At 42.7% G+C, this 20,536-nt stretch overlaps 1 protein-coding gene across 2 annotated transcripts in view; it reads right to left on the bottom strand.

Moving 5' to 3' along the window:
- Nucleotides 1-18,719, bottom strand: part of PDE8B (phosphodiesterase 8B) — a 257,110-nt gene extending 238,391 nt beyond the window's left edge. For both annotated transcript variants that reach the window (XM_055536616.1, XM_055536617.1), the window contains exon 1: nucleotides 18,575-18,719. In XM_055536616.1, coding sequence (XP_055392591.1) covers nucleotides 18,575-18,598 — 24 coding nt within the window. In that variant the 5' untranslated portion in view covers nucleotides 18,599-18,719. The remainder of the gene's footprint in view (nucleotides 1-18,574) is intronic.
- Between the last annotated feature and the right edge of the window lie 1,817 nt (nucleotides 18,720-20,536).

Genomic DNA, 20,536 nt, shown 5'->3' with positions numbered 1-20,536 from the left:
ATGAGGTATATAATATAACCCTAGCTTTTACCCTGGAGACATTCCATACCGTGGAGCAGAGAAGGAGTCCTGTGGCATCACTGACTTGAGGTAACAGAAATCAGAGTTTGGAGAGGCTTTTGTGGCTGGAATTTATGAGACAGAGTTTCAGAAAGAGGAAATATACAAAGAGCACTGAGGGATACTTGAAAGTTTACTAAATACCAAGACATGCATGAGTAGGGTGAAGTTCTACAGACCAGGAAGAAAGTGACTGGAAAGCTGTAAGCTGAACAACTCAGAACTCACAAAGAATTGGGAGCCATCCAAGTTCTCACAAGCCAGAGTAGAAAGTCCTTGTCGATCACTCAAAAATTTAGTAGAAAACCCAGTGGGTTGTGCTTTAATTAGGTTAAAGAATGGTTAGAAAATACTACACCAGACCTACATTTAAAAGCTGAAAAGCAATCCTTTAAAGGGTCAAATTGAGCCAAAATTAACTTGTCTGCCAAAACAAAATCCAATGTTCTTTAAGGAAAAAAAAAATCTAAACACTCAACAATGTAATATTTAAAAAGCCTAACATAACACAAGCTGGAATCAAGATTGCCGGGAGAAATATCAATAATCTCAGATATGCAGATGACACCACCCTTATGGCAGAAAGTGAAGAGGAACTCAAAAGCCTCTTGATGAAAGTGAAAGTGGAGAGTGAAAAAGTTGGCTTAAAGCTCAAGATTCAGAAAATGAAGATCATGGCATCCGGTCCCATCACTTCATGGGAAAGAGATGGGGAGACAGTGGAAACAGTGTCAGAATTTATTTTTTTGGGCTCCAAAATCACTGCAGATGGTGACTGCAGCCATGAAATTAAAAGACGCTTACTCCTTGGAAGGAAAGTTATGACCAACCTAGATAGCATATTCAAAAGCAGAGACATTACTTTGCCAACAAAGGTCCGTCTGGTCAAGGCTATGGTTTTTCCTGTGGTCATGTATGGATGTGAGAGTTGGACTGTGAAGAAGGCTGAGTGCCAAAGAATTGATGCTTTTGAACTGTAGTGTTGGAGAAGACCCTTGAGAGTCCCTTGGACTGCAAGGAGATCCAACCAGTCCATTCTGAAGGAGATCAGCCCTGGGATTTCTTTGGAAGGAATGATGCTAAAGCTGAAACTCCAGTACTTTGGCCACCTCATGTGAAGAGTTGACTCATTGGAAAAGGCTCTGATGCTGGGAGGGATTGGGGGCAGGAGGAGAAGGGGACGACAGAGGATGAGATGGCTGGATGGCATCACTGACTCGATGGACGTGAGTCTGGGTGAACTCCAGGAGTTGGTGATGGACGGGGAGGCCTGGCGTGCTGCTATTCATGGGGTCGCAAAGAGTCAGACACGACTGAGCGACTGAACTGAACTGAACTGAACATACAATTGCAAAGACTAGGTATGATAAGTAGGAAATATGGCCAGTAATCACAAGAAAGATCAGCAAATGGAAACAGAAATAAAAAAAATTATAATTAGCATATAAGAACATTCAAAGAGCCACTGTGACTATTGTGCAAGTATTGAAAGGAAAACATAAACATTATGAGAAGATTTTTTTTTAAAGAAGAGATTTTAAAAAGGAATCAAATGCTAAAAATGAAAAATACAAGTTCTGAAATGAAACAGCCACTGGATAGAACAAAGAGCGTATCAGACACTGAAGAAGAAAAGACCGGTAAAGTAGAAGACATGTTAATTAAAATTTTTCAAAGTAAAGCAAAGAGAGAGAGAAAGCTAAAAGAAAACTAATAGAGCCTCAGCGACTCAACACATCTAAGAAATTCAACAAACTTCAAGCAGGACAAACCAAAAGAAAACCATACCAAGATACAATATAATTTCTGGAAATATTGATAAAAAGAAAATCTTTAAAAAGCCAGAGGAAAGGGCATAGTAAATACAGAGGGAAAAAATAACAATGATGGACTTCTCATTAGAAACTAAAAATATCCAGAAGAAAATAGAGGACTATTTTAAAGTGCTGAAAGAAGAAACTGTCAACCTATACGTAGGAAAAATTTCATTCAAAAAATGAAGGTAAATAAAGACTTTTTCAGACAAACAAATATTGACAGAATTCATCACCAGCAATTACGCATTACAAGAAAATTGTTAACAGTTCTTTAAGTAGAGGAAATGAGACCAGTTAGGAATTAGAACATACACAAATAAATGAACAGCATTAAAATACAGGCATCCCTTGTTCTGTTGTACTCTGTGTTACTGAACTTTGCAGAGAAGGCAGTGCTTACAAGTTGAAGGTATGTGGCTACCCTGTAACAAGCAAGTCTATCAGCACCAATTTTCCAACAGCATTTGCTCATTTTGTGTTTCTGGGTCACATTTTAATACTTTTTTCAGTATCTCAAATGTTTTCATTATCATTATATTTGTCATCTGATCTGTGATCCGTGATCTGTGATGTCACTATTGCCACTCACTGAAGGCTCATCTGATGGTTAGCCTTTTTTAGTAACAAAATACTTTTGATTTAGAGTATGTATGTTACTTGTAGATATAGTGGTACTGCGCACTCACTAGACAATAGTATGGTGTAAACGCAACTTTTATAGGCGCTGGGAAACAGGAATATGCGTGTGCCACGTGGCTGCAATTTTCACTTTATTGCAATGGTGGAGCCGAAACTGCGATATCTCCGAGGAATGTCTGTAAACATGAGGCTAAACATAAAATACCTTTTTCTTATTTTTATTGCTTTTAAAAGATAATTCACTTTATAGCAAAAATAATAGCAATGTATTGTGTTTATGAAACATATAGAAGAAAAATAACAAAAACAGCACAAAGGACGGGAGGGAGTAAATGGAAGCATATTGTAGGGTTCTTCTTACTCTAAACAGTAAAGAGTGTAATAATATTTAAAAGTGCATTATGATAACTTAAAAATATACACTGTGAATCTAAGAGCAATCACTAAGAAAAGAAACAAAGAAGTGACTAATATGAAATAAAATCATTAAAATTACTCAGTTAACATGAAAGAATGCAAAGAGGGTAAAAACAAATAAAAAACAGATGAAAAAAGGAAACAAATACTAATATGAGTGCCCTATATTCTACCATATAAATGTTTTAATTAAATTACTGTGATTACTAATTACTTTAAATGTAAATTATCCAAGCACAATAATTAAACCAATTATATATTACTTTAAAAAATCTACTTTAACTATAAAGATGGATTAGTTAAAAGTAATAGGATAGAATAAGATAGGATAAGAATAGAATAAGATATACCCTGCAAAGACTAAAAAGAAAGCTGGCTATAATGATTATCAGATAAAGTAGATTTCAGAACAAGATATACTTAGGCATAACAAAGGGCATTTCATTATGATAGAGAGGTCAATTCATCCAGAAGACACAACAATCCTAAATATGGAAGCACTCAATTGGAGAACTTCAGTATACATTAAACAAAAACTGATAAAGCTGAAAAGAGGAGTAGACAAGTCTACAATTCTACTCGGAAGTTTCGTCTTGCAGCAATTGATACAACAAACAGAAAAACAATCGGTAAGTATATAAAACACTTGCAAAATACCATTTATCAACTTGGCATAATTTATACTGATCCCACTACCCAATAAGAGCAGAATAAATTTTTTTTTCAGGTACACATGTTAACACTCACTAAGATATACTATAGGCTAATCCATAAACAAGTCTCAATATATTTAAAAGATTGAACTCACACATAGAATATTCTCTGATCACAGTGGATTTAAAGTAGAACTCAATAAGAAAATTATCTGAAAAACCCAGATATATTTGGAAATTAAACAACATACTAAGTAACCCATAAGTCAAATAAGAACTAGGGAAATTAGAAAATATTTCAACTGAATAAAACTGAAACGAAATAGAACCTTGTATATACAGCTAAAGTGGTTCTTAAAGGGAAATTTATGGCTTTATAAGCTTTTATTAGAAGAAGGTTTAACTCTAGGGAGCTAAGATTCCACTTAAAAGTCTACGGAAAATAAAAATGAGAAAATTAGATCTAAACTAAGAAGAAAAAAGGACACAATATAAAAGCAGAAATTAATATATAGGAGACAAGTAAACAATAGACAAACTTAATGTATACAAAAGCTGGTTTTTTGAAAGATCAATAAAATTAATAAACCTCTAGCAAGACTGGCCAATAAAAAAAAAGACACCAGTTATTGACATCAGTCACCCTACAGTCATTAAAAGGTTAAGAAGAAATAATGCAAACAAGTTTATCTGAATAAATTAACAATTTAGATAATTACTCAAAGTATCAAACCTCACTCAAGAAAAAGTATTTTTAAATGTAAATTTCCCTAAAGAAACTGAATTTGTGTTTAAAATTTGCTTACAAAGAAAACTCCAGTCTCAGAAATACTCTCTGGTGAAGCCTGTCAAGCTCACCAGGAAGAAATAATACCAACACTACACAAACATTTTCATAAAACTGAACAATAAGAAACACTTCACAATTCATAAGGCCAAAATTATCCAGATGACAAAGCAAACTACAAAAGAGTAGACATTCTAAGAAAAAATTTCAGGTAACATCTCCCTGAACATAAATGCAAAAATCCTAACAAAATTTAGCAAATCAATTCCAGCAATATATTTTTCAAAATAGTACACCATGATCAAGTTGTGTTTATCCTAAGAATGCAAGGTTAGTTTCACATTCAAAAGACAATCAGTGTGTGAAAGAATGAAGCTGGACTCTTTCCTCACATCATATATATAAAAACTAAAAATGCGTCACAGACAAATTTAGAAGTTAAAATTATAAGACTCTTAGAAGAAAACATAGGGGCAAATTTTCATGATCTTGAATTTGGCAAAGGTTTTTTAAACACGACACCAAAAAGTACAAGCAACAAAAGAAAAGTCCACAAATTGGACTTCATTAAAATTAAAAACTTTTACACCAAAAGACACTATCAAGGAAGTGAAAAGACACTTCACAGAATGGGAGAAAATATTTGAGAATCAAATACCTGATAAGGGTTAATGATCCAGAATATATATATATATTAAAAAAAAAAAAAACCTCTACAAGTCAACTATAAAAAGACCAAAAAACCTAATGGAAAAAGGGGCGAAGAACTTGATTAAAAATTTCTCCAAAGAAGACATACAAGTGGCCAACAAGGATAAAAGGGAAATGCAATTCACAACCACAATGAGATGTCACTTCGTACCCACTAAGATACCTAAATTTTTTTTAAAAAGAAAAATAACAAGTTTAGTAATGATGTGCAAAACCTGAAACCCTTATACCCCAAGAATTGACAACAGATGTTCAAAAACTGTTGACAGCGGCATCGTTCACAAGAGCCAAAAGGTGGAAGCAGCCCAAATATTCATCAACAGATGAACGGATAAACAAAATATGGTGTATCTATACTATACAGCAATGCTAGTGAGTGTGTGCTCAGTCATGTCTGACTCTTTGTGACCCCATGGACTGTAGCCCACCAGGCTCCTCTGTCCATGGGATTTCCCAGGCAGGAAAACTGGGGTGGGTAGCCGATTCCTACTCTAGGGGATCTTCCCTGACCCAGGGATCAAACCAGCATCTCCAATGTCTCCTATATTGGCAGGTTCTTTACCATTAAGCCACCTGGGAAACCCATGAATACTATACAGTCATTTTTAAAACATGAAGTATGGATACATACCACAACATGGATGAACCTTGAAGACACGCTAAGTAAAAGAAGCCAAACACAAAGGCCACACACTGTGGTTCTATTTATGTCAAATTCCCAGAATAGGCAAATCCAGAGACAGAAAGCAGATTAGTGGTGACCAGGGGCTGGAGGAAGATGTGAATGGGGAGTGGTGCCCACTGGGCACGGGCTTTCCTTTTGGAGAGATAAAAACGTTTGGAACTGGAGAGTACTGGTGGTTGTACAACATTATGCACATTCTTAACAGCACTGAATCGTATACTTTAAAATGGTTAAAAAGTGAATCTTCTGTTATGTGCATTTACCATAATAAAAAATCAATATAATTCATTAACAGAATGAAGGGGAAAAAATCATCATCGCAATAGATGTAGGAAAAGCATTTGACAATGTGCTATCTATTCATGATAAGAACTCTCAATAAATCAGTTGTAGAAAGGAACTTTTTCAATCTGATTTTTTAAATCTCTATGAAAAACGAACAGCAATCATCCTACTTAAAAGTGAAAGACTGAGTGCTTTCCTCCCAGATCAGGAATAAGGCACAGGTGTGCACTATTATCAAATCTACACCGGGGACCCTAGCCAGTATAATAGAGAAAAAGGAGAGCAACTCAGATTGGAACGGAGAAGGCGATGGCACCCCACTCCAGTACTCTTGCCTGGAAAATCCCATGGACGGAGGAGCCTGGTGGGCTGCAGTCCATGGGGTTGCGAAGAGTCGGACATGACTGAGCGACTTCCCTTTCACTTTTCACTTTCATGCATTGGAGAAGGAAATAGCAACCCACTCCAGTGTTCTTGCCTGGAGAATCCCAGGGACAGGGGAGCCTAGTGGGCTTCTGTCTATGGGGTCACACAGAGTCGGACACGACTGGAGTGACTTAGCAGCAGCAGCAGCACTCAGATTGGAAAGGAACAAGTAGAATTTTATTCACAGACAACATAATTGCACAGATAAAGTCCTAAACACTCTACAGAAAAAGCTACTAAATAAGTGAATTCAGCAAACTCACAGGATACATGTCAACAAGCAAAAATCAATTATATTCTATATACTAAAAATGAACAACTGGAAAATGAAATTTAAAACACTATTTACAATGATATTAAAAGCATAAAAGTCTCTCTCTAGATCCCTGGATTGAAAGCTATAAGACTCAGCTGAGAGATTAAGAAGTCCTTAATAAATAGCTGCATATAATATTCTTGGATCAGAAGACTATTCTGCCGGGACGCTGATTCTTCCTCAACTGATCAATAGATTCAATACAGTTTCAGTCAAAACCCCAGTAGGTTTTCTTGGTAGAAACTGGCAAAGTGACTTTAAAATTTGTGTAGAAATGCAAAAGGCTTAGAATAGCCAAATGTATTTTTAAAAAGAAAAAACAAAATTGGAAGATAACAATATTTAATTTTGAAATTTAATATGCGGCTGCTGCTGCTGCTAAGTCGCTTCAGTCGTGTCCGACTCTGTGCGACCCCATAGACGGCAGCCCACCAGGCTCCCCTGTCCCTGGGATTCTCCAGGCAAGAGTACTGGAGTGGGGTGCCATTGCCTTGTCCAGAAATTTAATATAAAGCTATAGTAATCAAGACAGATTGGTAGTGGCATAAGGATAGTGTCCACATAGAGACTCAGTTAAGAGAGTCAATTAATTTGCAATGAAAGTGCCAAGAAAATTCAATGGAGCAAATATAACCTTTTCATCAAATGGTGGATAGCCATATGCAAAAACAAAATACAAACTAGCAACCCTCCTCCCTTACCTTACACTATACACAAATATTGACTAGAAATAGACCGTGGAACTAAAGAAGCTAGAAATAGACACAGGAGAAGATCTTTACAAACTAGAGGTGAGCAAACATTACCTAGAAAGAATGTAAAATGCATAAACCGTGAAAGAAAAAACACTCGATAAACTGGAATTCAACAAAAGTGTAAAAGTGTGCTCTTTTAAAGATAATCCGAAGAAAATAAAAAGGCAAGCCACAGACTGGAAGAAATACATATTCAAAGACTTGTATGCAGAATATATAAAGAATTCTTATAATCAATAATCAAGACAAATAAAAACTGGGTAAAAACCTTGAACAGACACTTCACAATACAAGACATTAAAATAGCCAGTAGGCACATGAAAAACAAAATGCTCAGCATCATTACTAGTCATTAGCAAAGCTGCAAATAAAGTCACAATGAGATATCACGATACATTTGCTCAAATGGCTAAAAATGCAAGAGACCGACAATACCAAGTGACAACAAGGATGTGGAATAGCTGGCACTCTCACACGTTGCTGATGGGAATGTAAACAGCCCAGCAGTTTTATATTAAACATATACTTACCTTACAACCTTGAGATTTCATTTCTAGGCACTCACCCAACAGCAATGAAAGTACATGCCCAAAGGCTGGTCTAGAGCGGAGTTTAAAATAACAGCTCCAAGCTGGAAATAACCCAAGTGTTTATTACCAGCTGAGTAAGTAAACTGCAGTACATCCATAAAACAGAATACGACTCAGTGATCAAACGCGACACACTGCGGATACACACAGCAACGTGAATGAATCTCAAGATCGTCACACTGGGTGAGAGGACACAGACACAAAAGCCTACGTGTACGAGTTGACTGATATGAAATCCTAGAAAAGATAAATCTAGCCTACTGGAATAAGAAGAAGACTAGTGGCTACTTGAGGTCTATGGTGGGGTTGCGAATTGACGGGCAAAAGCACAAGGGAGGAGATGACAGAACAGTACTATATCCAGATTGCAGTAATGTTTCATGGGCTGCACTTCTGTCCAAACCAGCACACTGTACACTTTAAAGGTACATTAAAAAAAAAAAACCTTGCAACATTTGCCTGATGTTACAGACTGAAGTGCCCCCCAAAATTCAAAGGTTGACGTCTTAATGCTTGATATGACTATATTTGCAAATAGGGCCTTTAGGGAAATAATGGGTGGGGCCCTAATCCGATAGGACTGGTGACCTTAAGAAAAGATGAGACACCATAGCACTCTCCATGAGTGCCAGGAAAAAGGCCCTGTTAGGACATAGTGAGAAGACAGCCATCTACAAGCCACGGAGAGGAGCCTCTTGGAAACTAACCCTGATGGCATCTTGGTCTTGGGCTTCTAGCTTTGAATTATGAGAAACTAATTATCTGCTCTTTTAAACACTCAACCTATGGTATGACTGAAAAATGAGCACGCCATTCTTTACTAATGATGTTACTCTTGAGTCTATTTTTACTTCAGCTGATGAAAGCTTTTCTGGAATACTTATTAAGAGACCAGCAGTTGTTTTAATTCTGTAGAAGGCCTTGGCCAGTAGATCAGACAGCTGCTGCATATGTTAGACCCAGTGCGATGGTGGGATTTTCAGACCTGTGAATGCAGTCATTGAAACCAGACCAATGTTGCTGTGACCAAGCGAAAGGAAGCTTGCAGGAGCACGTCTGTCGCGCCCAGGTGTGTGTCAGACCACAGATTAGCCAAGACTGGCTTTCTCCTGGCTCTTAGCGTGCCTCACTTGGCAACAGCACCAAATTCATGGATGGTAGGCTTCTCTCTCTCTTTCTTTCACCCCATTTATCAGATCCATTTCTGCAACCAACGATTCCATCAGTTCTCATCTGTCCACTGACTAGGTTTATTTACGTAGAGCAGTATTTTTCAGTTAACAAACCATGACCTACCTTTTCCCTTGAAAACTCTCTTGCTGCTGCTGCTAAGTCACTTCAGTCGTGTCCGACTCTGTGCGACCCCATAGATGGCAGCCCACTAGGTTCCTCTGTCCCTGGGATTCTCCAGGCAAGAATACTGGAGTGGGTTGCCATTTCCTTCTCCAATGCATGAAAGTGAAAAGTGAAAATGAAGTCTCTCAGTCGTCCCCGACTCTTAGTGACACCAAGGACTGCAGCCTACCAGGCTCCTCTGTCCATGGGATTTTCCAGGCAAGAGTACTGGAGTGGGGTGCCATTGCCTTCTCCGGAAAACTCTCTTAGAGGTACTCAAAGGCAGGTTATGAAGAAAGGCGTCCAGGTGGGCCTTTATTTGGACCAAGGCTTCACCCTGGCTCCCCTCAGGTTACTCTCAATACAGCAGCCGGCATGATCGCCCCAGCTTAGATCAGGCTCCATCACTCCCATCTGGCTCAGAGTCTTCACAGCAGAGGACAAGGCCCTCAGTGACCTCTTTGACTGTACTGGCCTCCACGCTGCACTTTGGACATGGCAATACTCCTTCAAGGTTTCTGCACCTACTCTTCCTCCCTGCTGGGAATGCATTTCCCAACCATCTACACAGCTCGCTTCCCATTTCCTCTGGGACTTGGCTCAAATGTTACCTTTCCAGGGAGGCCTTCTCTAACACCCTAAGTGAATAAAGCAACATTCCCTACCCCACCTCAGGAAGTCCTCTCTGGGTTTATCTTCTCCCTGGTGCTCTCTCTCCCTCAGACATGCTGACCGCCCTCTGACTTGCTTGCTTTCTCTCTCACTCTCTCATTCTTTCCCCTCACCCCATACCAGAAGGTAAGCGCCAAGAGGAGAGAAACATTGTCTGCTACCTGCGTGATGCTCAGTAGTAACTTGTTGCATGGGTACTGGAAACCTGCTCCTTTAATTGAAGAGAAGTCAGAGGGGAGACACAACCACCCTCGGCTACATCCTCCTCTGCTGCCCGTAGCTCTCCCTGGTCTCCAGATCTCGCTCAGACAGAAAAAGAGAGAAGTTCCGCAGACGAGCCTATGAGGTAGGGCTTCGGGCAGAAATAAGAAGACCAGTTACATGTGGGTCAAGACAAGAGGCCGCTCATTGTCTGAGGTAGGCCGGGAGGATAAGCCAGTGGCCCTGGGCTCCCTGCCTCCCTCCTGCGGATGGCTGCACTTTCCACCAGGCTTTCTCAGCAGTGGACTGCCTGAACTGGCACAGTAGGACAACATACTGGTTCTCTCAGCCCTCAGGCCGCCTGTGCAGGGCCTGGAGCAGACAGCACCTTGTCCACCACCTCCAGCATCCAAGACAACATCACCATTGTCCTCCTTGTCCTGTGATGCAAAAGGGTTGGGACATGGTGCTTTTTCTCTTCCTCTGGGCAGCCTTCCCCTGTTCTCCTTCCATTCTGCTCTCCCATGTTCCTGCTTGTTTTTCTCTCTTGTGCAGTCCCTGCAGCCATGGGATCTTTTCTGCTACTGTAGAGATCCACTGGGCTTCCCTGGTGGCTCAGCTGGTAAAGAATCCGCCTGCAATGTGGGAAATCCGGGTTCCATCCCTGGGTTGGGAAGATCTCCCGGAGAAGGAAATGACTACCCACTCCAGTATTCTGGCCTGGAGACCTCCATGGACTGTATAGTCCATGGGGTCACAAACAGTCAGACACGACTGAGTGACTTTCACTTTCATGGGGGTGCTATGGCCTTTCCAACAGAATGGATTTCCACAACATGAGTGACCTCATGCTAAGAACTTCTGGCGCCTGCCACCTGAAAACACCTGAAATGCGCTTCCTTAAATGGAGAAGCCTGCTCAGCAAAAGACAGACGGTGAGAATACCTCAGCGGGCCCCTTGGAAAATGCCATTCTGAGATAAAACTGAGTTTTTCCTCTTTGAGACAGAAAAATGTGTATTGTTAAAGGATGCTCCTCAGGCAGAAATGCCATTCAATGGCTTGTTTGCCAAAGAGGCTCATAGTAAAGTCTACATTGATGTTATTTAAATTAGTCTTCCTCATATCACCCCACCACCAGCTAGGACAGGATCCAGAACTCCCCAACCTTCTAAGGCACTCCTGGGATACTGAGAAGATCTTTTGTGCAGTTTTTCAAAACAGAGGCGATTTGATGAGGCACTGAATTTACCTCTTCACATTCCATGCCATTGCAAGGAAGATGGCCTTGAATTTTCGCTTTAAAAATGCTAAATGGAACTAGTAAAAGAGCCTAGAAACTTAAAAAAATCATTTGTTTTCCTATTAGTCCTCCATGGCCTCTGAACACACGTACAAGGGTAAAGAACTCACACAGTGTTAGTGTGTTTTTGAGGTCATTTTCTTAGCAACGTGCCCACCGCTGCTGGTGATGCTCTCCACAGGTCACTCAGGAGCACTCACACTTGCAATGGAGGACACTGGCTGGGCATGTGTTTTAGATGATTGTTTTTTCATCCACTTATACTTCTGTTTAATTTTCCTAATCATCTAGGGAAAACTTTGAAACCTTTTTCAAAGCTCAAAACCGGGGCTGGGACTAGGGCAAGATAACTAGATTGCCATTTTAAGAAGGTATTCACTCTCAGATGCTGGCCCTGTATTTGAAGGCCTCCTTAAATTTTGCAGCCTAGGCTCGTCCCTCTCAGGGTCATGAAGATGACTCTGTCACCAATCTGGAGGATACAGATAACACCTTGGTCAAGGAATGTGGATGCAAGGGAAATTAAAGCTTGTGAGGCAGGAGATCTAGGTTCCAGACCTCTCTTTACCACTTTTACCATATTCCAGAAGGGGATACAGAGGACGAGATGGTTGAATGGCATCACTGACTCAATGGACATGAGTTTGAGCAAGCTCTGAGAAATGGTGATGGACAGGGAAGCCTGGTGTGCTGCAGTCCATGGGGTCACAAAGAGTCGGACACAACTGAGCAACAACAATCAAATCTAAGATACCACTGATTGTACAAAACACCAACACTTTATGTACCATTAAGAGAAAAAAAAATGCTGCCCATTTAATTATGACATAATGGCATGCTGCTGCTGCTGCTGCTAAGTCGCATCAGTCGTGTCCGACTCTGTGCAACCCCATAGATGGCAGCCCACCAGGCTCCTCCATCCCTGGGATTCTCCAGGCAAGAATACTGGAGTGGGTTGCCATTTTCTTCTCCAGTACATGAAAGTGAAAAGTGAAAGTGAAGTCGCTCAGTCGTATCTGACTCTTCGAGACCCCATGGACCGTCGCCCACCAGGCTCCTCCGTCCATGGGATTCTCCAGGCAAGAGTACTGGAGTGGGTTGCCATTGCCTTCTCCCATAATGGCATAATAATAGTCTTATAAGATACAAGAATTGGTTCCAGTAGCCTCTCACAGCCTTGAATTTTTTCAACTATACTGAGGGATTCGGCACTTTCTCCTGCCTTTGGTTTAGTAACTTGACATAATAGGTAATCCTCTTACGTATATCTCAATAATAAAATATAAATCTAGCTCAGTGTACTTGTGGGTATCTTTTCCATATTAAAAGCATTTGGCTCCATATTAAAAGCATTTGCAAAAAAAGAAAACTGAAATCGCATCATTTCTCCAATGACAAATATTTTGCTTTATAAATATCAAATTTATCCACCCTGCTCTAGCCCCTCTACTCTCCGTATAACCTTGTAAACAATTATTTGTTTTAATGCCAAGTACAGTGTAACCTTTTTGAAATCACCTGAATCAATAATTAAATTCAAGATATGTATCATCAACAATGCACCTATCTCCACTGAAAAGTTGAAAATATCAGAAAGTAATACTTAGTAAATGCATTCACAGGCAATGACAAGTATATCACAACCACTGCCTGGCCGTCAGCAGTTGATAAGGTGCTGTCCCACCAGCAGGAGTGGTGGGAGTGGTCACAGATCCAGATGGGTAATGAATTCACAACACCCTTGAATTCCTAGCTGTGCCCTTCCTTAGCTTCACAGTAGGAGACAGGACAGGAAATACAGGACGTACAGTATCTGTGGTCTCATAGGCAGGCCAGCAACTACTCCCAACGCAGATCTGGCCTTGACCTTCCTCTGCTTTGGGGGATGCACACAGTTGCTAGAGGTGACGTGTCTGGTTCAGCTCCAGAGAACCCGCTACCTTGGTTTCCTTTGGCCTCCGTATCACTCTAGTCCAGCAGGCCCAAGGCCACATGACCACTGCAAGCTATCCTAGTCCCAGAGTGGTCCCAGGAATCTAGAGTTTCACAATAATCGAGACAGATAATTCATTCCAGGTATAGAGCAATCCACACTTGTCTTAACTCCTTGTTTCCAAGGAAAAGTTGCGGTGAGAACGTAAGTCTGAGGTTATCTTCTGAGGCAGATCGATGAGAAAATGTTTCTAACTCTCAGGTACCATTGATTGCAAAACACACCCTGGTTCCAGGGGCACTAAAATGGGCAAGGATACATTTCAGAAAAACCGAAATGCTGCTCTCACATTTAACACTTTGACTGCCAAGCTGGGTGCCTCAACTGAAATGGGGCTATCATCTTAATGGGCGATTTGAGGGAATGGTCTCTGGTGTTGCTTTTCAGCTCTCAGATAGAATTGTGAGCTTGTGACTTTAATGTGTGTGAGCTGTTGAACATTTACAATGGTTATTCAACAACTATGAGACCACAGCATGCACGTGTGCTTCTGGAAACTCCAGGAGCAAAGCCTCTGGGCTGTCAGTACACTTGGGGTACAGGCTGGGGCAGACCACACTGAGCCCGTGGACTTCAGAAGTTGCAAAGTAATCAGAGTCCCATTTTTGAGCCCCCAAGGCAATGGCACCCCACTCCAGTACTCTTGCCTGGAAAATCCCATGGACGAAGGAGCCTGGTAGGCTGCAGTCCATGGGGCCGCTAAGAGTCAGACATGACTGAGCGACTTCACTTTGACTTTTCACTTTCATGCATTGGAGAAGGAAATGGCAACCCACTCCAGTGTTCTTGCCTGGAGAATCCCAGGGACGGGGGAGCCTGGTGGGCTGCCGTATCTGGGGTCGCACAGAGTTGGACACGACTGAAGTGACTTAGCAGCAGTATAGGTCAAGTACTTTACATACATTATCTCATTTAATCAGCATAGTAACCCTGTAAGGTTAAGTATTACTCTTCCCATTTTACAGATGATAAAACTCTGCTGGTGAGTCATGATGCTGGATTAGAAACCCAGGCAGCCTGCTTCGGGATGCAAGCTCTTAATCAAACGCTTACCACCTCCCACCTATAGTCACCTTGTCTCACATGAGATTCAATGCCATTAATAAAAGATTACTTGAAAAAAAAAAGATTACTTGACACAAGTATGAATACTGGACCCCTTTAAAAAACACCCAGGGAATTAAAACACACACACACACACACACATTTTTTTAAGGCAATGGGGGAGGATGTGATGGGAAAAGAGAGAGGATTCCGTGATGTAGCTTCAGAAACATATTGTCCTCTCAAATAAAAACAGGTGACGACACCTCAGTACGTGCCATCTGACAGAGAATGTGTTATGGAATGAACTGTGTCCTGCCAAATTCCCAGGCCGAAGTCCTAGCCTCAAGTACCTCTGAATGTAATGGTATGTGGAGAGAGGTCATTTAAAAAGGTGACTAACATTAAATGAGGTCAGTAGGGTAGGTCTTAATCCAGCAGGACTGAGGCCTTTACAAAAAGAGAGCTGGACACAGATTTGCATGCAAGATAAGGCAAAGCCATATCTCACACTGAAGTCCTCAGAAACCTGGGGTACCAAAAATGGGTATTTCAGGAGTTCATGTGCTGCTAGGTAAATCCATATGAAACTTATGTTTTTGAAGTAAAAAAAAACAACAAAAAAGTCAAATATGGACAATTTTATTTGTTCATCCTCTAACTGTACACATTTGCAGAAGAGACCTTGAAACCAACACGTCCTACTAACCCTACTTTACAAATGATACACCTGAGACCCACTCAGATACACTGATTCATCAAAAGCCCGAAAATGTGTTAAAGGAAGAACTGGATGCCAGATCAGAAATTACATTTCTTTTTGTGAACACCAGTAGGCAGTATCTATTAAAAAATACATACTAAATAGTAACCATGCTCTTTCTATAACAATTTCACCCCTAGGAATTAATCTACCAGAAATATCTGAACAGGTGTGCAGAAATATATAAACATGAAGACCCACAGTGCTAGCCCCGTACGTGATGTGGAAATTTAGAAATAATCCAAGTGCCGACTCACAGGGAATTGGTTGAATGAATAATGATTCATCCATCTACATGCAAATCTATGTACTGTAGTTAAAAAGAAAGAGGTCAGCCTCTGCTCATATTAAAAGATGCCCAAATTATATTAAAAGCAAGAAAAGATACCTAGAAAAATAAAAACACAACTCATAAAATGTTTATTAATATCTGTGCACTGAGGGGTATAAAGTAGTCAACACTCAGTAGGTACTTTTTTCCCTCCCCACCTCCTCCATCTTACACATCCCTTGGATTATTGCAAATGAACCCAAGGAGCTCTACTGCCTACCAGCTGGGTGATCTCACGTAAGAAGCTTCAGTTCCCCCACCAGTAGGTTGAAAGAAATTATAGCACTTCCTTCAGAAGTTGTTGACAGGATTCCATGAGACTATGTACATAATGTGCTTAGAACAATATGTGGTGGATAGTAAGTGCTTAATAGATAGGCACCATTATGGTAATGAAGATGTTATTCATCTCTGGAACCTGAAGAAACAAGGTTTCCTTAATTTGTGTTGTATTTACTTTTTTTTAATCTCCTTTAAAAAATTATCTTGTAAGAAAACATAATAAATCATTCTGCTTATTTTCCTTACTGAAATTAAATAAAAAGGCAGTGCTTTTTAAACCAGTGCTTACCCCAATAAACTCTAGCAATATTAGGCATTCTGATATTTAATGAATCCTCTAAAGACAATTTCATTATTTCATTACTGAAGTGATAAACTGCTTTTCTGAGAAGTTAATATTAACAGAGTCATTCCTAAGTAAATATATTGTTCATCAGGTATAACCCAAGGTGCCTCCATGAAATACACAGTAGAACCAGCCCTCTTCTATTGAAGGATCAGTTTGGGTCTCTTCTACTCACTTAGGTTAACAGGGTGGTTATGGCAAAGGTCTTTCAAATGCACAGACAGAACCTTTTATGCAACCATGCTGCTGCTGCTGCTAAGTCGCTTCAGTCGTGTCCGACTGTGTGCGACCCTATAAGAAGGCAGCCTACCAGGCCCCCCCCCCCCGCCACCCCCCACCCCTGGTCCCTGGGATTCTCCAGGCAAGAACACTGGAGTGGGTTGCCATTGCCTTCTTATGCAACCATACTCTGACTTAAAACAGGACTTTCTATTTGAGGTCCTTCCCAGGGCATTCTAAGTATTAACTAAACCAGCCAGGCTTATTTCCACAGGCTTATTTCCACAGATCTTAAGCCTGAAAGATTTGTGCAGCTCTATAAACAGAATAGAATTAAAATAGAGTTCACCCACAGTTCTGATTCTGATCCAGTATTTCTTTGGTCCATGTATGCTCTGTGGAACCAAGTACAATCTAGACTCTAAAGAAGCAGTGAGCATGGGAAAGCTATCAAAGCGTGGCAAATTACTGTTACAGAAACTCCCAGAATTAAAGGATCTTTTTGAGCCTTTTGTGGTAGCTGAGATCCAGACAGGTTATGTGTTTTGTCCCAAGTTTCGAAGCTGGTACAGGTGGGGCTGGAACTCAGGTAGCAGGCTTCCCAATAGCAATGCTCTTTCCCCTGCTGGAGAATTACCGTTCTTCTGTTTTGCTTCTTGGAAAACTGAGCCAAGTTAAAACAGCTCATTCAAGGTCAGAGGGGCAGTCAAGTAGAACTTGTGATGCTGACCAGCAGATTATACAATCCTAGAGGGCGGGTCCTCTGCCTCTCACCTACCCCTTCGGGCCCTGTGTAAATGTTTTGGTTGACACAACACACAAGAGTTTAGAGGAAGTGTCTCTTCTAGGTTTGCACTACGTGTTTAACTTCAGGTTCTGGCACAGGCGCGTCAGTTATTATCAGAGCAGGCACGCCCCCCAGTGCCCGGATCCAGCGGGCCGCCAAGGTTGGGGTCGGGCCGGATAGCCACCACTCAACCGGGTGGTCTTGCAGCCCTAGAAACTCGCCCAGAGCAACTCCTCAGCGATGTTTTTCTGGTTTTGCCAATCTGGAGACAGTAAACTCCTGTCAGATTGAGCCGGAAGCAGAATGGTTGGGCATGCTGAATACCTCTAGCCAAGCTGTTATAAAGGCTAATGCAAGCCTCGCCTCCCACAACACTCCAGGACCGTGTCCACTTGGTCCCGGTAACTACGTGCACTTTCAGGCGACATCCGACGCCCACCAGGACCGCCCCCACCCCCAGTTCCGGGAGGCAGCTTCTGCCTTGGTCCAACGCCTCCCTGCACCGTGGACCCTTCTCACCCGCACTTTCCTACAGCCCACAGTGTGAGCCCCTTCTCTGAAGCTACATTCCATCTCCCCCACCGCAGGCTGGTAGTATAAACCTCACAGCAGGTCAAGGTGCCCAGCGAGCGCGGACCTGTGAGCTGGGTGCGCGCGCGCGCGGCGTGGGTCCCCGAATCCCGGAGGGCACGCTCCACCCAAGCCGAGGGCTGGGGCGGCGGAGGCTAGCTTTTCGGGAGGGATGGCAGCTACGCAGCCGCTGGAAGCACTCAGAGGAAGGCAGGGACACCACGATCGCCCAGAGACCCAGAGACGGCGTGGGAAACTCGGGGCGCAACAGGAGTCAGTGCCACTGACCCGACGGCGCTGCAGGTCGGCTCTTGCCCAGGGAAAGCGCCACACAGACGCAGACGCACTGCTGGTGGGTGATTGGTACCATTTGAAATTATAAATCGGACGGTTACAGCAGACAATCGAGGTGCGCCCCTCCTGGGAAGGAAGAAGGAAGTTGGGCACCAGTACATGGAAAGGCTGGAGAGGGGAGAAGCCCCTCCGGAGCTGCAGGGTGTCCGAAAGGGGTGCAGGGTCAGCTCTAGGCTCAGGGGTGGTGGAAGGGGGCGGCTCGCCGGACGTGCAGATCCAGCGCTCGGGGCTCACCTGGCCGGCGTTCGGAGGGTCCATGCTGGCGGCTGCCGGGCGGCTGCCGGGCGCTCGAGCGGTGCCGGTGGCCCGCACCGCAGCCCCGCACAGAGGGCACAGGGCGGCCGCACTCCGCACTCGGGCCTCCCGCCCCGCGCCAAGGGGCCGGTCCTTCCGAGGGACTCTGGCCGCGAGCCTGAGCCTCTTTGCCTTCACTCCCCAGGCGCGCCTGGAGCCGGCGAGTGCCTGGGTCCTAGCGCCCCTCCCGGGGTGTGAAGCCCGACTCAGAGCCTGCTCGGTGCCCCCCTAGCTATTCTCGCCCCTCGAGGGGAGTTAGGGCTAAGGGCCAGCGCTGCCCAACCTGGCGCGTCTCAGGACTGGGAATCTGGACAGGGAGCTTCTTTCTCACCACGCCCACTCTTCCCGTTTTCATCTCCATGTGCAAGAAAACACGGAAGGATCAGATTTGCCTCCTTCCTCACTCAAATCCGCGTACACTATCATTTTAAAGAGATTCTGTCACAGACAGCAGTCAGGACAGATCATAGATAGTTCTTCCTCAAACTGAAAGGAAGACTTCTGTATTCAAATGAATTTGTAAAGGACACTCCACTATGTGTCTATTGCGGAGTTGGTGGGGTGTGATGCGTTGTTGTCCTTCAGCCTTAACTGTGGGGACAACTTAGAAATGTGGACCAAGACAAAGGTCCTGGTCCCCTTCCTGCCTCCTCCCAGTCTGTTTAGCGAGCTGGAATCAAAGGCCTGCGCAGATATGGTGAAGCTTTCAGAGCCCAGTTAAATGCTTCAGCTGTAAATAAGCCTGGCCTCCAGCTCCTGGTTCTTACCACACCTGCCCCATACCTGGCTCCTCTGGTGGAGGGATGTCTAACAAAGACCTAGGGAACATTTACAAAGGCCTCTCCTTTCTCAACTGCCCACAGGGCTGAGTCAGTCCAGTTAAAACCAAGATCAACAACAGTGATCTTTTCCTGCTGACTTTCTTATCCAGAGAGGCTGATGAAATTTCTAATGGCAGGAAAGGAAAACAAGTCATCTTTAGAAGTAAAACCTATTTCACAGGACATGGAGAGAGACAAAAAGAAGTATTATTATTTGGGCATTAGCCATTATCCATAAAGGCCAACCATAAGCCAAGAGAGCAGTATGAATATAGCCTTTCATGTCTTTTTTTAAAGAGCTCCAAATCTTTTCCCTCAAGAGCACTGCTATTTGTATGGACCGACTCTAAGATGATCTCGTTATCCCACTTCCTAATGTTCATGCCTTTGAGGACTCCCCACCCCTTGAATGTCAGAGAACTTGTGACTTGCTTCCTATCCATTAAGTATGGCAAAGGTGATGGGATGTCTTTTCAAAGACTATGGTACTGTCTTGATAGGAGATGCTCTCTTTTGCTGGTTTTGATAGAGCAATAGCCATGTTGAGGAGGCCCATGTGGCAAAGAACCGAGGGGGCCTCTGGCCTAGAGCCAGTAAGAAACTGAGGCCCTTTGTCCAACAAACTGCAAAGAGCTAAGTCTTGCCAACAACCAGGAAAGCCCAAAAGTGAGCCCTCCCCTCACTGAGCCTTGAGATAAGACTGTATCTTCAGCTAACACAGAGGACCTATAAAACCATGCTTACCTTCTGACCTACAGAAACTTTGAGATAATATATGTGTATGTTTAAGCCACTAAATTTGTGGTGGTGTGTTATGTACAACAGCAAAACTAATACACTTCCTCCGTCCACAGATGGAAATGTGAGGCAAAGGAGATGAGGTAAAAGAGTTAAGGTCACTGAAATCAGCAGCATAATCTATCATCATTTCACTATCATAGCCTGAATAGACAAGGAAGGGTTTCCCAGGTGGCTCAAGTGGTAAAGAATCTGCCTGGCAATGCAGGAGACGCAGGCAGGAGATGTGGGTTTGATCTCCAGGTTGGGAATGGCAACCCATTCCAGACCTTGCCTGGAAAAT

The sequence above is a fragment of the Bubalus kerabau genome, chromosome 10, assembly GCF_029407905.1.
Source record: "Bubalus kerabau isolate K-KA32 ecotype Philippines breed swamp buffalo chromosome 10, PCC_UOA_SB_1v2, whole genome shotgun sequence".
Taxonomy (NCBI): Eukaryota; Metazoa; Chordata; class Mammalia; order Artiodactyla; family Bovidae; genus Bubalus; species Bubalus kerabau.
The sequence above is the reverse complement of the archived record's forward strand: the minus strand, read 5'-3'. Positions and strand labels throughout refer to the sequence as shown.